At 41.4% G+C, this 19926-nt stretch overlaps 1 protein-coding gene across 1 annotated transcript in view; it reads left to right on the top strand.

Annotated features, from left to right (window-relative positions):
- Positions 1–19926, top strand: part of PDE7B (phosphodiesterase 7B) — a 119417-nt gene that overhangs the window by 46226 nt on the left and 53265 nt on the right. Inside the window, exons 7-10 of the mRNA XM_030195100.1 lie at positions 2231–2322; positions 5504–5648; positions 10728–10824; positions 18886–18966. Coding sequence (XP_030050960.1) covers positions 2231–2322; positions 5504–5648; positions 10728–10824; positions 18886–18966 — 415 coding nt within the window. The remainder of the gene's footprint in view (positions 1–2230; positions 2323–5503; positions 5649–10727; positions 10825–18885; positions 18967–19926) is intronic.

The raw sequence follows: 19926 nt of genomic DNA, 5'->3' as shown, positions 1-19926 counted from the left end.
CTGGGGCCATCCTCACAGGACAGCTCCAAAAAGGGGCGGGGAAACCCGTATTATCGAAACAAGATGGACATCCATCTTTCGTTTCGATAATATGGTTGGGGACGTCCAAATCTCAACATTTAGGTCGACGTTAGAGATGGTCGACATAAATGATGGTTGTCCCCGTTTTTCGGTGATAATGGAAACCGAGGCGACCCTGAGAGAAGGACGTCCATCTCCCGATTTATGTCGAAAGATGGGTGCCCTTCTTTTTCGAAAATAAGCCTGAAAGGATCCCAAAATAGAAAGAGGATAGTATCAAAACAAATCTTAACACATCAACAGTTATAAGTTCGTTTATGTTGCATAGGAGTGGTGCTTAAATGGCAGCTCCAGTAGTTGGAACATGAGGCAATGCTGGATAGACTTCTACATCAGTGTCCCATATATGGCAAGACAGATCAAAACGGGCTGGAGTGGGTTTAGACAGCAATTCCAATAGCTGGGAAACAGAGCCAGCTTTTTTACAGTCTGAGCCCTGAAAATGACAAGGAAGTACAAGGAGCAAGTATGTATATTTTATACAATTTAACTTCTTACTAGGCTTCCTTGTGGATTAGAAGAGTAGCCTAATGGTTAGAGCATATATATAAGAAACCTGCAAGCTGGAAGGCTATTGAAGCAGTGTACATTCAGGAACAGTAAGTATTTTTCTGTCCATGGAGGACTCACAAATAAATAACAAATAGCCCTTGCCTTCTGGTTCACAGGCTGGCTGCTGTAATCATTAGGCTACTACTTTATTCTCCATGGACACTCCTATGCTGCCACAAAGTTGTCCATGTCCCTTGTTGTGTCCAGTTCATAATGGACATTTCAGTTGTTCATGCTGGACGTTACCAGCACATGGACATCCATTTCTCATATATTTTAAAAGGTTTACCCATCAGTCAGGGTTGCCTGCTAAGCTCCATGGGTCAGGTGCCCAGGACCAGGATTCACAAAAGAAAGTTGTACTTCAGTTGAACTGGGTACAGACCAAGGCCAAAGAAAATCTCCGGTAGGCCAAAGGGTATTCCCACCCTAGGGGATGCAAAAGTCCACTTTTCAAATAACGACTAGTAAACTAGTAAGTAAACTTTAAACTTTCTTTTACTGGATCAACAACAGTTCATAAACCAACCCTCATTTCTTCAATTTAAGTTCATAAGAGGCCAAAGTCACATCTGATCAAAGTCCATTAAAATCTGCTTTATCCTGGATTAGGACTCCTCTGATTGGCTGGCAAAGTCCTACCAAGAGTGAGGCTCTTCCGCACCCGTGTCCCTCCCACCTGGGGTGTCTTTTTCCACCAGGCTCTCCTTCCTTTGCAAGGTTGCCCTTGACAGGGACCAAGCCAAGACTTCCTCTGCCCCCTGGCAGAGGTTTCCTCCCAGCCGCTCCAAAGTTCACCTGTTCAGCACTGGGACTCCCCCTCGATACTCAGGGTCTTGAGGTGGATGAGGCAAACAGAAACCTGGATCCACTACTCACAATCCTTGTTATCACTTCTCTGCTGATTTCCACCTACCAGGCTAGCTTTACCAGCCCCATTACTATAGGTACCCCCAGAAAATCCTCCAAACTCCTGTCTGCAGCAGAGGCTCTTTTTTTTTGGGGGGGGGGGGGGGGGGTCACACAAGCTATATATCAGCAGATCCTGTTCTAAAATACTAGCAGCACCAGCAACATACTGACCTGGCTATCCTTATTCTGAATTGGATGTCCTTTATAAAATGCCGTTCCACGTAACTCAAATTTACTTTTATTAATCAATTTTTCTTAACCACAGTGCTGTCTGACCTTAATTTTCTTTTTGAACTCCAAATCTACTTGAACTGGTTTGAGCTTATGTGGGTACTCATGGTTTTAAAATATTTGACAACAGTGTAATTCTTCAAATACTTTGGATATACATGTACATTTTGTAAACCTTCGCACTGAAGATTGATCAAAAGCATTCAAAACAAAGGTGAAAATGCAAGCCAAGTCAATAGTTCCTTAAATTTATGTAAAACTTATCTGTCTTCTGCCTTGATTTATTATGACTCTTATATAAAATCCCTACACCCCCATTGTTTGCATGGCATCTCAAGTGGTTTTACCCATTCCTAGAATAAACTTAATTGTGGATTACTCTTTTGCAGTTTTATGTGTGTTGGAGCCAGAACATGTATGCTTAGCTGTTTATTTTCCCCTTTCCACTTCCTAGAATGTTTCAGTCTTAGAAAATCATCACTGGAGGTCCACAATTGGCATGCTTCGGGAATCGAGGCTCCTAGCTCATCTGCCAAAGGAAATGACGTAAGTAATACTGCTGAGAAGGATGAATTCCCCAACTCAAAGCTTTTATAACTACCCAACAACAGGCAATGATATATATAGGGCATCTACTGGATTTACATGTTCACCTCAAAACCTCATTAACCACCCATGGTCTCTGGGCAAATGTTTTGAGGATGCCACTGCACATCAGTCCAGCAGCACTCTTCCACCCCCCCCCCCCCCCCACCCCCACTCCAGCAGGATAGCTTACCTTGCTTCCCAGGTATAAAAAGCAGCATAAAGATGTGGAGCTGTTATAGGTCTATAGCACTGTAGGCTTTGTCGGTCCTGCCCCTCAGGATAGGAACTGATGTCAGAAGGGGTGGGACCAGCAGAACCATTTACAGTGTGCACTGACAGCAACAGTGCACATTTATGCCACTTTTTATTCCTGGAAAATGGCTGTACCAGAGGAGAGGGGAAGGGAGAGAAGGAAGATGCTAGATAGGAGGGGACCCTGTGCTCAGGGCTCTTTTACTTATAGGACCTCTGTTAAGCTGGATCCATGCAACTGCCCCCTTTGTCCATTGGTAAAAGCAGTCTAAAAGAGATAAGTAGCAGATATCATAACAAAGAAAATAATAAGGGGACCAATATTCACAGGATGTATGCACCTAGCTTTGAGAGTTATGCTCCTAAATTGCACTACCAACTAACTTGAAAACAATTAATGAAATAACTAACTTTCACAAATCTCTGAAAATATATCTCTTTAACAAGGCCTACCACGGTAACCCTTAGCTTAATTATAACACTTCATCACCCCACTCTTATTCTGAAAGTCTTCTTTCTATAACTGTTTTGCTCAGTTCTTTTTTGTCATCCTTGATTTCTTTGTAACACCAATTGTATTTTTTACCCTGGAATGGCAACGCCATAACAGGTCTTTGTAAGCCACATTGAGCCTGCAAATAGGTGGGAAAATGTGGGATACAAGTGTAATAAATAAATAAATTGGCCTCTTCAAAAATTTACTAGGGCTGATTCATACATTTATATTAAAAATTTCATTGAACTCTTAAATTGATGAGCATAAAAAGTGGATGGTAAAGAGGTGTGTAATCCCCCATTATAATGGGGATTACTAAAGATCATGAGAGAACTCTCCAGATTTTCTGAGTGGAGGGTTCTAAGTTGTGGGTGGTAAAGGATCCAGCCCAAGGGGGTGGGTTTTTGGGTAAGTTGCAGAGGAAAATGTTCTTGGTAGTTGAGTGACAGTAGAGGAGGGGTTAGAGTTAATAAATAATGTTGATGAGGAGTGCACCACGTCTTTGGTTGCCTGGACCCCCCCCCCCCCCCCCCCACTGGAATCCTTAAGGAGAGGGGGCGTGTCCTGGATTGGTTCAAAAAAACTAAGGCAGACCAAAGAGAACGTTTCTGCCACTAAAGCATTAACCGTGAAGTGGCGGAGTGCTCCAGATTGGGAAATAGGGGATCTCAGCCTGGGAGCAGGAACATGAAAAGCTGTTCGGAGCCAAAGGTGGTAGCCCAGAGAGGTACTCCTTTGCATGAGAAGAGGCAGACGGTCAGGGAGGACTGATTCAAAGGAAGATCTGCTTTCTACACAAGTGTTGCAGGCACAGCCTTAGGTTGTTACACCCAGAAGGGATGGATATGGACAGGGAGAGCTGTAAATATGGACATACTGTAGGATTGTAAATTGCATTGAAGAAGATACACCATATCCCTAAATTGCTTTGGACCTGTAGTTTGCATCTGTTATCAAGTTGGATTATAAATTGACTGTTTCAAGGAGGATTTGAACTGCCTGTTCCAGGATTTTCAGTAAAGTTGGTTTTGCATAAATTAAAAATCCTTGATGTTGAGAATGTTTCCTTTGAAGTGAAAGCCAAGATACATTGCTCCCGGACTACTGAAGGAGTGCTCAATCAACCCCCCATCTTAACATCCCATGGCCTTCTGGATTATTATCTGGCCTGCGCCCAAGTTTGTGTAATCCCCCACTGTAATGGGGATTACTGTGTGTGTTAGCTTCTCCCTGGAGTCACTAGGGGGAGAGCATGGGATGTCCCTAGGTGGAAGAGAAGCACAGTCCAAGGTAACTGTTTGCAGAGGGAAATAGGTTTGGTAAATGATTGACAGCAAAGGTGGAGTTTGAAGGTATTAGAAGTTCTTCTTTGTTTAAGCACCTGTTCTTTAGTTGCCTTTACCCCCATCAGGACTCTAGGGGGTATCCTGGAAAGGCCAGATAACCTAAGGCTGGTCTAAGGGGAAGTTATTGTGCTTTGGGTGGGCAAGAGGAGCCCAGCTCAAGAGCAGGAGCAGGGAAGAGCCTGTTCAAGGCTAGAGGGTGCAGCCCAGAGAAATGCATCTCTAGAAAGTGAGGACAGATATGAGGGTCAGATCCTGGAGGAGTTTACTGGTAACAACCATTGTTATCAGCATAGTCTTGGCTTATACAGCCCAAAGGGATGAGTGGTGGACTGGAGGAGTTGTATGTTTGTACATAATTCTGGACTGCTATAAAGAATTGTTTAATTAGTGGATAAGACTGTATCAAATAATCTTGGATAGATCTCAATCATATCAACGAATATTATGCCTATGTCCCCTTTCACCCTCCATTGAAAGAGCTTAATTTATCTGCTCAGAATCTGCTAAATCAATCGCTCAACTGTGAGCTGAGAATCTGGTCCTTCATAAATCCAACTATCTTCTTTCGTTTGTCTGACTTAAACTACATTGCTGCATTTTTTTCAACTACTAACCAATGACTACTGCAGTATAATCTGTTGCATGTATTAAACATTCTAGCAGCAATTTGTGTCTGTGCATTTCCAAGTTACCTGTGAATAAAGTATAGCTCCAAAAGCTTGTCGAGCAATGTGCTGTTAGTCTAATGAACAGGCATTTCCATATATAATTTTTCTTTGTTGACCTTTATTTGCACCCATCTTAAATTTGAATTGTTCCTATATATTTTGTTTATTTTGAGAGGGGAGGTTAATTTCCTCTCTCCTTGTCATAATTTAGGGCTTTTATCAAGCCGCTAGCGGTTCCTGTGCGGCAATGCCGACGGAGCCCATTCAAAGTGAGGGGTAAGGTTTTAGGAAGGGATCAAGCCATTGGTTTCAACATAATCTTGTATCAAATCTTGTCTTGTATTATGACTAAGATTTTTTGTTTCTAATGACTACAGGCAGGATATTGAAGAGCAGTTGGGCTCCCTCATCCTGGCAACAGACATCAATCGACAGAATGAATTTCTAAGCCGCTTGAAGGCTCACCTCCACAACCACGACTTGCGCTTGGAGGATTCGGAACACAGGCACTTTATGCTTCAGGTAACAGAGCAAGTAAAAATTCTTAGTTTATCACAAACCTTGCTTGAAACGTCCTGGAAATGAATAGTGGTTTAAATATCCTTGTGCTGCTGTATGATTGAATGCATTGCAGAAAGCTGCAGAGCTAAATCACAAAAGAACAATATAGGAAAACAGTAACAATATAAAAGCAAAATAATAATGACTTTAGGTGTGTGCATTTTGATTTAGGTTTATTAGCAATTTTGAGTGCCTTCATATAGACTGATACCCTTCAGAGTGGTACATAAGAACATACGTGTTGCCATACTGGGACAGACCAAAGGTCCATTAAGCCCAATATCCTGTTTATAAAAGTGGTCAAACCAGGTCACAAGTACCTGGTAAGATCCCAAAAGAGTAAAACAGATTTTATGTTGCTTATCCTAGAAATAAGCAGTGGATTTTCCCAAGTCCATCATAAAAATGGCTTATGGACTTTTCTTGCAAGAAATTATCCAAACCTTTTTTTAAATCCTCCTAAATAAACTGTTCTTAAGGTTGGATTATACACCTACTCTTCAAATTCTGACCTGATTTTTGACCAAATGATAGGTGGTGCCAAAAGAAGGAGATCGCTCTCCTCCTCCTGTTCCTTCTTCCAAAATATTTGTGTCACCTGTCAGTTCTGTGATACATCTGACATCTAATGGTCTAGAGAGCAAACGTCTTTAGGCCCCCACTATTTCTTTCAAATCATTAGCTCTGCTGAGGGCTAAGAGTAATACAGTAAGCAAATAAGTCAAATTCAACTCAAAATATAGAGCTAGATTCTATATATGGTGTCTAACAAATTGGCATCAAATGATACCAACTTAAACGATATACTATAAGCGTGCCTACATTTTGGTGCAGTTATAGAATACATGCTTAAGCGGAGAGTCGTATGTAAATTTAGGCGTGGATATTTGCACCAAAAAAAGTGGTGCAAATACCTGTGCCTAAATTTACATGCAAAGTAGAGAGGTGCACGGGAGCGGGGATCCCATGGGAATCTCCTTCAGCGGAATTCTTGCGAGGTCACTGCTTGTATTCTTGGCAACCATTTTAAACAAGCGGCCGCAGAAAGACAGATCAGCGGCAGCGGACAGGAAAGAGTGGGGATCTTTCCTGCCCCAAAGCAAGCCACTAGACCACCAGGGTGACTTCAGGTATGTGCGGGGGGGGGGGGGCACCCAGGGCTGGAGGGGAGGAGGATGCACAGTGTGGGTGCAGGGAGCAGTGTCATAACTACAGGGGGCCACAGGGACCTGGACCCCCCCAAATTGGCTCTGGGGCCCCTGGTTTGGCTGGAGGGGGTTTTAGTGAAACTGAGCATGCACAAAGTATTCATGCAACATGAGGCGAAGAGCAGGGCAGGCAATGCAGTGGAGACCAGCGCTGGAAAACGCTTCAGCTGGCAGGTGTACCCAACCCTCACCAGCCAAGGTATGTGAGGAGGCAGCAGCGGGGAGGCGGGCCAAAATGTGCCCCCTCACTTTGGGCTCTGGACCTTCTCCACGTCGAGGTCTGGCTACGCCACTGGCAAGGAGAAGGGGAAAAATAGGGCAAGAAGGTTAGATTGAGAACAGGAGACGGTATGAGGCTATCTAGCCCAATGGATTGAAGCCAGTAGGCAGAGATTGCTATCAAGCCCAATGGATTGAAGCCAGTAGGCAGAGATTGCCGCCACACTGGTTCACCCAAAACAATAGCAAACGCTATAGAAAACAATAGCAAAAGATTTTTAGAAATAAGGGACTGCCTATTCACGGTCCATCTGTAAAATGTCAAAAGCTGTTCCAGTTGGATAGACTTATTGATAGCGTTTTAATTTATTTGAAAGCTTCTGATATTTATATGTAGATATAAATATCATGAAATAAAAACTGAATATCACTAAAACAGATTCAAAAATTATTGCTTGTAGAAACAGCACTAATAAAGGTTGTGTTTTGTGCTCATTTTTCTACAGTGTTCTATACAATACAGTAAAACATGGCCAAATTTCAGTGAGGATATTCTGTTTACTGATGGGTTCATCTTAACTGTTGTAATCTGCCTTGAGAAGCCTGGTGTTATAAACATTGGAAGTAAAATTAAACTCTCCTTTCATTGGGCAACATGGAATCACGTCTTCACCTCATCTCTTTGATACAAATGGGTTATTCTGTTTTGAGCATGTTTCAGGGATAAATATTTCATGCAGATCTCTTTCTGGGTGGAGGGGGGGGGAGCAAGATGACTGCGGTGCAGCAGGGGCTGGGATTTTTTACACTAATTGGCTTGTTATTCAATTAAGTTGTGCCGCAAATTGGAAACATCCCTAAATTTGCATGTGCAATTTTTGGCAAACTTTATAGAATCAGGGGAATAATGTTTTCCCATTGCATTTTCAACCTGAAATGGTTAGTTTGATCTTCAAATCATATATTTGAAAAGATGTCACCACTGGCATCATTTTGAAGGTAGTTAGTTATAGCTGCCTGGTTTTTTTTTTGTTTTTTTTTAAATAATAAAATCTGGGTTAAATTTTCTACTCTTAGATTGCATTTTACCATACAAACACTAGTGATGGTGATTTCCTGGAACAGCTTAAATTGATACATAAATTCATGGCCTTGGCAAGATTTTAATTCAGTGCTTCCTTAGAAGAGCAGGATATACAATAACACCATGTTTGCTTCTTTAAAAGTCACACAAGCTTACAAGCTGACAAACAGAAATCTATGCCTTCTGGCTTAGGTCTTTTATGCATTTTGATGATTTTGACCTAGTAGAAGTAGAGTTTTGTAGTATTGAAGACACACATTATTTCAGTGTACTTGAGATGCAATTAAGATCTTGACTGTCGATAACTTAACTCTTGCAACAAAGATGCTTCCCTGGAACTGTGGGCCCTGAGAGGATAGGGATAGCACTGCCACTGTTGTTGGTGATTTGATTGTTAGGAATACAGTTGGTAGACATGAAGATTATTTGATTACTTGCGTGCCTTGTTTAACTTGATATACCTTTAGAGGGTGCTGGGGAAGAACCATTTGCTACGATGCATGTGGTTGCTAATGACATAAGGTTATGAAGGCTAAATTTAGACTTCTAGGTAGCATAAGTGCCAACATTTCAAAATGAATGGGGACACCAAACACAATTCAAATTACCCTTTCCTAGACACAATGAAGGAGCTTGCTCAATTGCTTAGCACCCGCTGGCACCCATGAAGCTTGAATCCTATGCTAGGTAGGACACTAAAATCCAGAACCTCCTGAATAGCATTCTCAGAAGTGACCACATTTTCACATTTAAGAATTTAGAGGCAGGCTAAGCTCCAGAGCTTTAATGTGAGGATGAGCCTATGATAGAGGGAGGAGAACTTTAGATTTTTTTTTTTTAAACTGGGTAATTTTTGTTGGGTAGGGGGAGCCTGTTCACCTGGAATGGTCTCCACAAACCAGGATGGAACCTGCCTCCTGACATTAGTAACTATAAAGGAGATAGAGCGGCTTTCAAATAGATGATGAGAAAAGCGGGCAACGCCTGAGGAGTTCATGGTTGGAATGATGTATCTTCAAAGGTTGATGTATCTTTACAAGTTGCTGTTAATGAAAGGAAATCAATGTGCTGAAAGCTGAGCGAACTCCAGTGGAATTAAATAAAGAGCAGACATATATGACTGATTCCATCAATAGCTAATACTTTGGTTTCTGGATAAGAATGAAAATATCAGAAGTCCAAAAGTAAAACTGGAGAGCTAGAGTGTAAGTCACTAAGAGAGAAATTCTGGCGCCATTGGCAGTCCACTTTTGCTCCCCTCCCCCCCCCCCCACGCCCTCAACCTAGCTATGCTTCCGTCCATCAGTATTCTGTAAGAAGTCATGTACAGGTGTAAGTACCCACTTATTCATGGAAATGACTAGAAAAACCACCATTTATGCGCCTTCTTACCACCAAAAACTAGGTTGCTCCATATTAGCCCCTAACTTTAAAAGTCACCAAAAACTGCAATGCAAATTTGGGCTCATGCCCAATTTGCATGTGCAATTAACAAGCAATTATTGGTGGTAATTGAAGTCAATTAATATGTACATATGTAAATTTTGGCATGTGATCTGTGCCTAAATTTTATGTACATCCTGGAAAAGGGAGTTGTGGGGCGGAGCATGGGCGTGGATTCCAGTTACATGTGCAATTATAGAATACGGGTATTCCATGCATAAATTTAGGCAGGGTCATTTTCACCACGTTTTTGTTGGTGCAAATGGATGCACCTAAATTTATGCGCAACCCCTGCACGTAAGCGCTGTTCAATAAACTACACCTAACTTTAGGTGTGGCTTCTAGAGTAGCACTTAAGCAGGGGAGGGGGGAGGTTTCTGCACCAATTTTTTAGGCTTGATTTATAGAATTCACCCTTAAATGTCAGAGAACTGGTGGATAAATGACAACCAATGGGACATGGTAATGCCTAGGTACAAAGGTGCTTTATTTTAGAAGCACTATTCATATTTTAATATTTTAGATGTTCATAATTATTGTTGACGTTATGAAAACATAAGTGGCTAGGGATCCCCCAGGACATATTTTGGAAGAATTTCTTTAGGATGCCTATCATATAACAGTTTAAACAGTGAATAACCCATTAAATAATGAGACAATTTCTTGACAGCAAACATCAGACAGGGAAGAGTATTTCAAACCCACTAATTAGAAAAGAAAAAAAAAGCCTTTCAGTTGCAACCTTCATCAAAAAAACAGAAATTTCTCCACTCTGCAGCTAAACAGAGCCACTATACTCCCGATTTGTGAATCTGTTGCAAGTTTCAGATACCCTGCTGCAGGTTACTCTTGAATATTTATATAATTCTTCTTTCATGTTGAGAGTATAGAATATATTGTGTAGATCTGTCAAACAAGCTCCTGCTTTCATTAATTTTGAATTGTATTTTTTAGAGAGCAGAATGTAAAATATTTACAAGTGTGCAATGACATTTGCAAGGCACTATAATTCAAGTGCTTTTGAGAAATTGCTGGTTAAAGGATTCTCTTCTCTCCCCTTCCCTGGCTCTCATCTGGAATGGACAGATCGCACTGAAGTGTGCTGACATTTGCAATCCGTGTCGAATCTGGGACATGAGCAAACAGTGGAGTGAAAGGGTCTGCGAGGAATTCTTTAGACAAGGTGAGCAACCCAACTTGCTGTCATCTCCCTTCACATTATAACAGAGTGTCCCAGAGACCATGCAAGAGATGCAGGCACATGGGATGTAAGGGAGACAGTGGCGCCAAAATCACTCACTATCTTTTGTCTCACCTACAGTGGCCACGTTGCTATGGGTGGGGTGGGGGTACGAAGGGACATGTCACATAGGGCACAATTCCAGCTCACAGTGCTCCTGCATAATAGGTTTAGGAACATAAGCCATAATGACAAAACAGCATAATTTCAAGTATAGTGTGCTAAATGGGTTATATCACATCTCAGTCTTTTACAAATTGAGGATTGTTTAAGGACATGCAAACCGGAACTTATACATCTAGATCAGCATGTATACAAGTTCTGGTACTATTTTAGAATAGGATCTGCCTAATATAGAGCCTGTTGTAAAATATATGCAGTCAGGGCCAGCCCAAGGGTATCCGATGCCCTAGGCAAAAACTGTACCACCCCCCTCAAAGTGTCCAGCATCTCTCTCTTTCTCTCTCTGTTTCCCTAATTCCCTGTCCCCTTGGTCTCCAGCATTTCTTTCTTTCACAACCACTCATCCCCATGGTCTCTAACATCTCTCTGTTCTCCCCTCCACCCCATCATCATCCCCAGCATCTCTCACTCCCATGGTCTCCAGCATCTCTCTCTTCCACCCCCCCCCCCTACCTTCAGCATCTCTCTCATTCCTTTCCTCCTCCTCTCTACCCCAAGGTGTTCAGGTCTTACCTCCCTTTCTCTGGGACAGCAACAAGGTAGTTGGCATCTGGGCGTGCGCAATCCCTGAAGACTCCAAACCTCTCCTGAAAGAGGAAATTCAGAGGGGGTGGGAGCCATCAAAGCTTGAGCATGTGTAATAGTGAATCATGAACTGGGATGTGAAGATGTACTAGAAAGATGAAAATTTTATTTCCATGATCTAAAGAACCAGTGAGGAATTACAACTAACATTAAAGAAACAGATCAAAAATTGATTAAGCTGGTACCATTTATTTATTTAGTCTCCTTCAGAAGTGGAAATGTTATTAAATGTGCAGCAAAAAAAAACAAAGCACCTGGTATAGATGGATTTTCAGCAGAAACAAAGCCCCAGTAGTACCAAGGACAAAAGTGTGTTAGCAATGTGAAGCCAACAGAAAAACACTAAAAGACTGGTGAATTGCCATTATTGTCACAGACTGAAAGAACAAAGGCAGTCAGTGTGACTGTACCAATTATAGAGGAATTTCTTTATTAAGACGTAGATGGAAGACGTATGCTAAAATAATTAAAAATTCTTAGTAGTTGTCAGAAGTTCAATTTGGCTTCAGAGCAAACTGAAATTGTACCAATGACATCTTTACACTTACATAACTTTTTTTTTCTGCTCTCTGTTAATTTTCCTCTGTTCTGTTTTAAATGGCGTTCTTTTCTTTTCATGGATTTTATTGTAAACCAACATGATTGTTTGGAAAGGCGGTATACCAAAAATCAATAAACTAATCTAAACTAGTGGAAGGCATGCTGAACATACTGAAAGACTGAAAGTGGCTTTGGTAGATCATAAAAAGGCCTTTGATCAAGTTAGTAGGAGAATGCTAGCTAAATCTTGACAGATTATGGAGTCACAAGACAAAAAAAGATATTCAGCTGGCAGTTACTAGGTTAAGTTTTCTGGATACCTTTGTCCATTAACTTTATCTGGATCTTCAGCCAAAATGCATTCAGCTGTCTTCTAATACAAATATCACATTTCATTACATTACATTACATAACTATCCAGCTTATTTTCGAAAGAGAAAAACGCCTATAGTGCGACCTAAATCGGGAGATAGACGTTTGTCTCGCAAAGGTGCCCAAATCGGTATAATCGAAAGCCGATTTTGGGCGTTTCCAACTGCCCTCCTTCGCGGGAACGAATAAAGTTGACAGGGGCGTGTCGGAGGCAGAACTGGGGCGTGGTTATCAGCTGAGGAGAGATGGGCGTCTTTAGCTGATAATCGAAAAAAAAGGCGTTTTTACTGCGATTTTGGGTCACTTTTTTTGGACCCTTTTTTTTCACGAACAAGTCCCAAAAATGTACTCCAACTGCCCAGATGACCACTGGAGGGAATCGGGGATGACCTCCCCGGACTCCCCCAGTGGTCACTAACCCCCTCCCACCAAAAAAACCCCACTTTAAAAACTTTTTTTCCAGCCTGTATGCCAGCCTCAAATGCCGTACCCACCTCCATGACAGCAGAATGTGTTTGATCCTCTCACAGCCTTTCCCTGGGTCAGATGTGGCTCTCAGGTGCACTACAGGGTCACATCAGCATTGCAATGTGGTGGGTGTAGGGTATCGGGCTCCGTGATTTCATTAGCTTGTGTTACAGTCTCACGATGTTGGTAGTTGGTAGGCTCTTCTCCCATGGTGCTTTTCCCCCTGCCTACTGGGTCAGAGTGTGCCCTGTTGTATTTCCTGTAGTAGTCCATGCGGTAGTGGCCATTTTTGTAAGCCAGTTTTAGTTCCCTTTCCTGTGTTAGCCACGTTAGACAACTTAGTTCATCCCTTGAATGTGGCTGAAAGAGGGCATTGTACAGCATTCTGCCAGCTCTGACATACTGCTCATCTCAGTACCAGGGAGACTCGGTGCCAGTGGGGCACAACCTCTGATCTGCAGTTAACTGTGAGTAAAGGCGGTTATTCCAATAAAGGACGTTTTCGGAGAGATTAGTCTTCAGGTGTCAACTGGTGTGCCGATGTTATATAGCACCAACCAGTCCTAGAGGCCTGCGTGTATGCAGGTCCCTGGAGCACTTTTAGTGGGTACCGCAGTGCACTTCAGCCAGGTGGCCCCAGGCCCATCCCCCCACCTGTAACACTTGTGCTGGTAAATGGGAGGCCTCCAAAACCCATTGTACCCACATGTAGGTGCCCCCTTCACCCCTAAGAGCTATGGTAGTGTTGTACATTTGTGGGTAGTGGGTTTTGGGGGAGGGGGGTTGGGAGCTCAGCACCCGTGGTAAGGGAGCTATGCATGTGGGAGCTTTTTCTGAAGTCCACCGCGCTGACCTAGGGTGCCCAGTTGGTGTCCTGGCATATCAGGGGGGCCCCTCCCACGACCAAATGGCTCGGATTAGGACGTTTTTGAGCTGGGCGTTTTTAGTTTCCATTATCGCTAAAAAAAACAAACGCCCAGCTCAAAAACATCCATTTTTTTTCGAAAATTCGGTTCGGTCCGCCCCTTCACGGACCCGTTCTCAGAGATAAACGCCCATGGAGATAGGCGTTTCCGTTCGATTATGCCCCTCCATATATACTATACTACATGATTCTTATATTCTGCTAAATTCAGAGCAGATTCTAAGCGGATTACAAACAAGAGTTCCTTCATTCAGGAGAATTATAATAGAAACATCTAAAAACTTAAATCTAAAATACATCCCTCATCATCACTATAAGACATCTTTTTCAACAAACAAAAAGCATAAGTACAGTGATATTCTCAGAATTTCCAAGGCAGTCTGTTCCAAAGCTTCACTTCTTGATATAAAAAGGACAGCTCTAACATGAATTTCTTTCAAATGCCCTTAGAAGATAGATAATTTAATTTCAAATTACATTCTAATCTAGCCGAGGAAAAAGATGATGGAAAATCCAAATAATTAATCAAATTACCAAGGCTGTCACCCTGTAACAATTTATACGTCATACAAGCTAACACATCAGACAACAACAACAGTGTGGTTTGGCCATGTTAAAAGAATCAATCTGTTAATGTATGTGACTTCTACTGAGATCTAATTATTTTGTGGCAATAGGAATTTCCAGGTAAAAGAAGGGAAAAAAAGCCTCAGAATCCACTTTTAGTTCTCATTGTTGGTTAGTGCTTTCTTATGTTCAGTCACTGGCGTAAGAAACCTCCTTTTAGATTTTTATCTTTACTTATTTTACTATTTTTTATCCATGTATCTTTAAACAAGAATTTAGCTGCTAATGTGATGTAGGGTGAACCTTTGGGTAGAGTGAATTCTGAGGCTTTTTCCTCCTTTTAATTGGAAATTCCTGTGAGGTGCAGCTAAATAATTATAAGCTCCTTTTACTAAGGTGCATTAATAGATTTAGCACATGCTAATGATTAGCGAACACTAAATGATAAGACAGATTTCTTCTCATTTAGTGCATGCTAAATCCATTAGCACACCTTGTGGAGGTTATGTACATTAATAGTCCTCCATTCCTCTTTCTTTTTGGGTTGTATTCATGCTGTAGGAATGCTTTGGCATTGACTGCCCTTGAAAGCTTATATGCAGTAACAAAATGGTTGCAAAGACGGAGGACAACCAAAAGGAAGTAGGTAGAGGCTATCAAAGACACTCTGAATCAAAGTCAAATAAATGTATTGTGAAAGCAACATGAATAGCTTATAATCATTACTTGAAGCTGCCCTTGACACCTACTCTATAGAGGAGAATGAGGGAAAAGATGATGATGGCTGGCCAGCTAGTTCGAGTTTGGAAATTCATGATCAAAGCTCCACATTAGGAGTCACCAGCCAGGAAAAGGATCTAGGTAGGCATCATCATGGATAATACGCTGAAATCCTCTGCTCAGTGTGCGGTGGCAGTCAAGAAAGGAAATTAAAGAATTAAGCGCCCCTTTTACCAAGCAGCGGAAAAAGGCCTGCACTGGCTTTGGCACATGTTTTTGACATGCGCCGAGGCCCCCTTTTACCGCAGCGGGTAAAAGGGAAGTCTTTCTTTTTTTAAAGAAATGGCTGTGCGACATGTGAAGCACTTGCCACGTGGCCATTTCAGGGGGGAACCCTTACTATCACCCATTGAGGTGGCGGTAAGGGCTCCTGCGCTAACCTAACTTCAGTATTGTGTGCAATTCTGGTCACCACATCTCAAAAAAGATACAGTGAAATTAAAAAAGGTACAGAGAAGGGTAACCAAAATGATAAAGGAGATGGGAGAACTCTGCTGAAAGAGAGTTTGGAATCCATACGATAGAGGTCTATAAAGTCATGAGTGGAGCATGTGCAGAGTATCAACTGTACTCTGCTGAGTTGTGCACAGGAGTTTCTGGGCACCTTCGGAGTGATCTTCAGCTGGCGGGGCCTGGGGAGTCCTGCCAGCTACCATAGCAGTGTGCCTCTGTTTGGTGGGCCTGTTCCCACCTAGGCCAACCTGTGCAAATTGCTCATCCTGAAACTTACAGACAGTGATGCAGATCTTCAGTAGAGTTCTTGTTTTACCCTGCATAAATCTAGCGAGTTTTCAAATGCAAGGTACCCACATACATTATCCTGGGATATTTACACATATGCATGCATACTCACAGCATGTAAAACTGTGGCATATAATACTGTATGTGTATTAGCCCCCTATGTACTTTTTTTGCAAATTTATTATATGTTTGCAGTTTTCTCCCTTGATCATTATAAGGGCAGTTCTATATCAGGACTTCTACAATTAGGTGCCCAGAGGACTCATGTTAGGAGCCTATTCTGTAAAGGAAAGTAGATGCCCCTCTGTAGAATACTAGCATGTAGATGCTTAGGCACAAGCACTTACGCCACTGATGGAGCAGGTGTAAGTGTTAACACCTAAGTGCGGCAGATACCCATGTAACTTGAAATACCGTGTAAGTTGCACATATAAGTTTCAGCCCCCGCCCATGCTCTGCCCAAGCTCCACCCATGTTTACACCCCCTTGCAAATATGTGCTATGTAAGGTAAGTGGATATTTACAGAATAGTGCTTAGGCAGAATTTTGGAAGTTAACGCGCATATGTATACACATATGCATATAAATGACAGTATTCTAAACATTTACACACAAACCCTCTCATTCTATAAACTAGCACACCCAACTCGTCACTTAGGGGTGAATTCTATAAATCATGCAAAAAAAAAAAACACGCTCAAACACTATTCTATAAACAATGCCTACAGTTAGGTGCGGTTTAAAGAGTACTGCTTAAGTGCATGGGTTGTGCATAAATTTGGGCATGTCCATTTGCACCAATGAAAACGTGTTGCAAATGCCTCACCTAAATTTATGCACAGAACCCCCTTATTCTATAATTGCGTGTGTAACTCGAATCCACGCCCATGCTGTGCCCTGAAATGCCCATGACCCGCCCATTTTCATGCGCTCTTTTCCAGGACGTGCGTAAAATTTAGGCACGAATCGCACACCTACATTTACATGCATATTTGTAAATTGATTTCAATTAGCACCAATAATTGCTTGTTAAAAAGGCAATTATTGGCACTAATTGGCTCTTATCCAATTAAGTTACACATGCAAAGTGCTGATAAAGAAGGCAAAGAGAGACTTTGAAAAAAAAAGATTGTGTTGGAGGCAAAAACACATAGTAAAAATGTTTTTGAGATAAATTAGAAGCAAAAAGCCGGTAAAAAAAATCAGTTGGACCACTAGATGACCGAGGGGTAAAAGGGGCACTCAGCAAAGACAATCCATAGCAGAGAGATTAAATGAATTCTTTGCTTCAGTCTTCACCAAAGAAAATTTGGAAGAGATACCGGTGCTGGAAATGGTATTCAAAGCTGATGAGTCAGAGAAACTGAATGTAAACCTGGAAGATGTAATGGTGCAATTTGACAAATTGAAGACTAGCAAATTGCCTGGACTGGATGGTATTCATCACAGAGTAATGATAGAATTGAAAAATGAACTTGCAGAAATATTTGTTAGTAATATGTAATTTATCTTTACAATCAAGCATGGAACTGGAGATTGGAGGGTAGCCAATGTAACGCCAATTTTTAAAAAAGGTTCCAGAGCTGATCCAGGAAATTATAGACCGGTGAGCCTGATGTCAGTGCTGGGCAAAATGGTAGAGGCCATTATAAAGAACAAAATTACAAAACATATTCAAAAGCATGGATTAATGTGACAAAGCCAACATGGATTTAATGAAGGGAAATCTTGCCTCACCAATCTATTATACTTCTTTGAAGGGGTGAACAAACATGTGCATAAAGGTGAGCCAGTTGATATTGTGTATCTAGATTTTCAAAAATCCTCATCCTACATCATCCCGGCACCCAACTTTAGACGAGCAGTAGAGAATTACCCCTATAATGGGTGCATAAATATTAGCACCTATATTATAGAATCACCCCCATATAGGGTCATGGGTTTGATATACTGTCTTTTTGTGGGTACAACCAAAGTGGTTTACATATACCATATGCAGGTACTTTTTCTGTGTCTAGTGGACTCACAATCTAAGTTTGTACCTGGAGCAATGGAGGGTTAGACTTGCCCGCTCAGTTCCCTAGATTCTCAGCCCACTGCACTAACCATTAGGCTACCCCTCCACTCCCAGGAATGTCCTTTTTGCTACAGCTAAAATATACATATTGTGGAAGAGCACGCATATACTTTGAGCCAGCTAAAAATCCACTTTGGCAGAATCAGTAATTCTACCTGTGTAATCCTCATTTTTGCCCACCAAAGTTCCCTTCTAGGCATTTGCACTTCTACCCCGATATTTTTTTTTTTTTGTTCAACCTTCCCAGCTTTGACAGAGGAAGAAAAAAAATCTATTGATCAGAGAATTGTGAAAGGCACAGAGAAGCATTAGTATATTATATATAGAGAAAGCCAGATTACACAACAGGGCCTATTTTGGCAATAGCATTTATGTCTGCTGGGTATTTCTATTCCTGAAACTAATTTTATATGGTTACTGACACATTTATTTTATTTTGACTTAGTTTTCATGGCAGGGAACATTATACATGCATTCACTGGAGTATATAAAGAGGCCATTTACTATCGGTTAATGTACACTAATGCTGTTGGCATTCATTATATGCCACAGAGCCCATTTTTATTCAGGAGGACCTGCGGCATAAATGTGTGTAACTGGTGTTAATGTGCACAATTAGTAAATCACCCCTTAAGCGAGAAGTGTAAAAATATGAACTGCTTGACCTGTATCATTGGCATGAATTTTTCTACATCTGAAAAAGGGTATATGATGATTTACAGAATTGCTAAAGAAACATTTTTTTTTCCTCCCTCTATCTGGTTAGGTGACCTCGAAAGAACATTTGAACTGGAAATAAGTCCACTGTGCAACCAACAGAAGGATACAATACCTAGTATACAAATTGGTGAGCTGATCTTTATCCTTTGCTAAATGAATATTTTCCGAAGGAGTAACTAGAATTCAGATTTGAACAAAATACTACATCAACTAACATCAAATTATGACTGGCTATGAATCTTGTTAAATAAATCTGTGCAAAGCTCAACTTTCAGAACTCTGTAAAGACAGACAGTGTGGGGTGGATTCAGTGAATGGCACCCAAAGTTAGGTGCCGGGAAGATCCATGCTAAGCCAGTATCCTGCAGAGGGCAGTCTGGGCAGAATGATTTTTATTAGGATTTATTTACCACCTTTTTGAAAGAATTCACTCAAGGTGGCGTACAGCAAGAACAAGTCAAACATAAGCAATAGACAATTACAGCAGTAAAAATATTCAAATTACAGTACAAAGTATGGCATAGTATGCTACATTATAATGTCAACAGAATTCACAATAAAACATTTTAATAGACAGCATGGGGTGTAAGCAAAGATGGAACATATAGATAAATTCCAGGTTTTGTTGTTTTGTTTTCGGAAATGCTCTTCCCCTATCTTTCTGAGGAGATCATTAACATAGCCAACTCTAGTCTCAAGCAAAGTAGTATTCAGGAGCGAGAAAGAATCTGTGATTTGTTATTACTCCTGGGGGGATTCTGCATAACTATGCAGCACAGAATTCTTTACAGAATACTGCCTCAGCTCGCATCTCGGGCCTAACTTTGGGTATGAGCACTTACCTTGCCAATAGCTGGTGCCTAACTAATGGCAGTAAATGACACTATTCTATAACACCATGCCTAAATCCCAGGAATGCCCCTCCCAGGGCCATAACCTTTTTGGAGTTGCATGTGGGAGAAGATAGACACTCAGGGATCCTTTTACAAAGGTGCACTAGCGTTTTTAGTGAGCGCTATAAATAAGTATGCGCTAAACCCTAGAGATGCCCATATATTCCTATGGGCATCTCTAGCATTTAGTGAGC

This window comes from Microcaecilia unicolor, chromosome 3 (genome assembly GCF_901765095.1).
Source record: "Microcaecilia unicolor chromosome 3, aMicUni1.1, whole genome shotgun sequence".
Taxonomy (NCBI): Eukaryota; Metazoa; Chordata; class Amphibia; order Gymnophiona; family Siphonopidae; genus Microcaecilia; species Microcaecilia unicolor.
The sequence above is the reverse complement of the archived record's forward strand: the minus strand, read 5'-3'. Positions and strand labels throughout refer to the sequence as shown.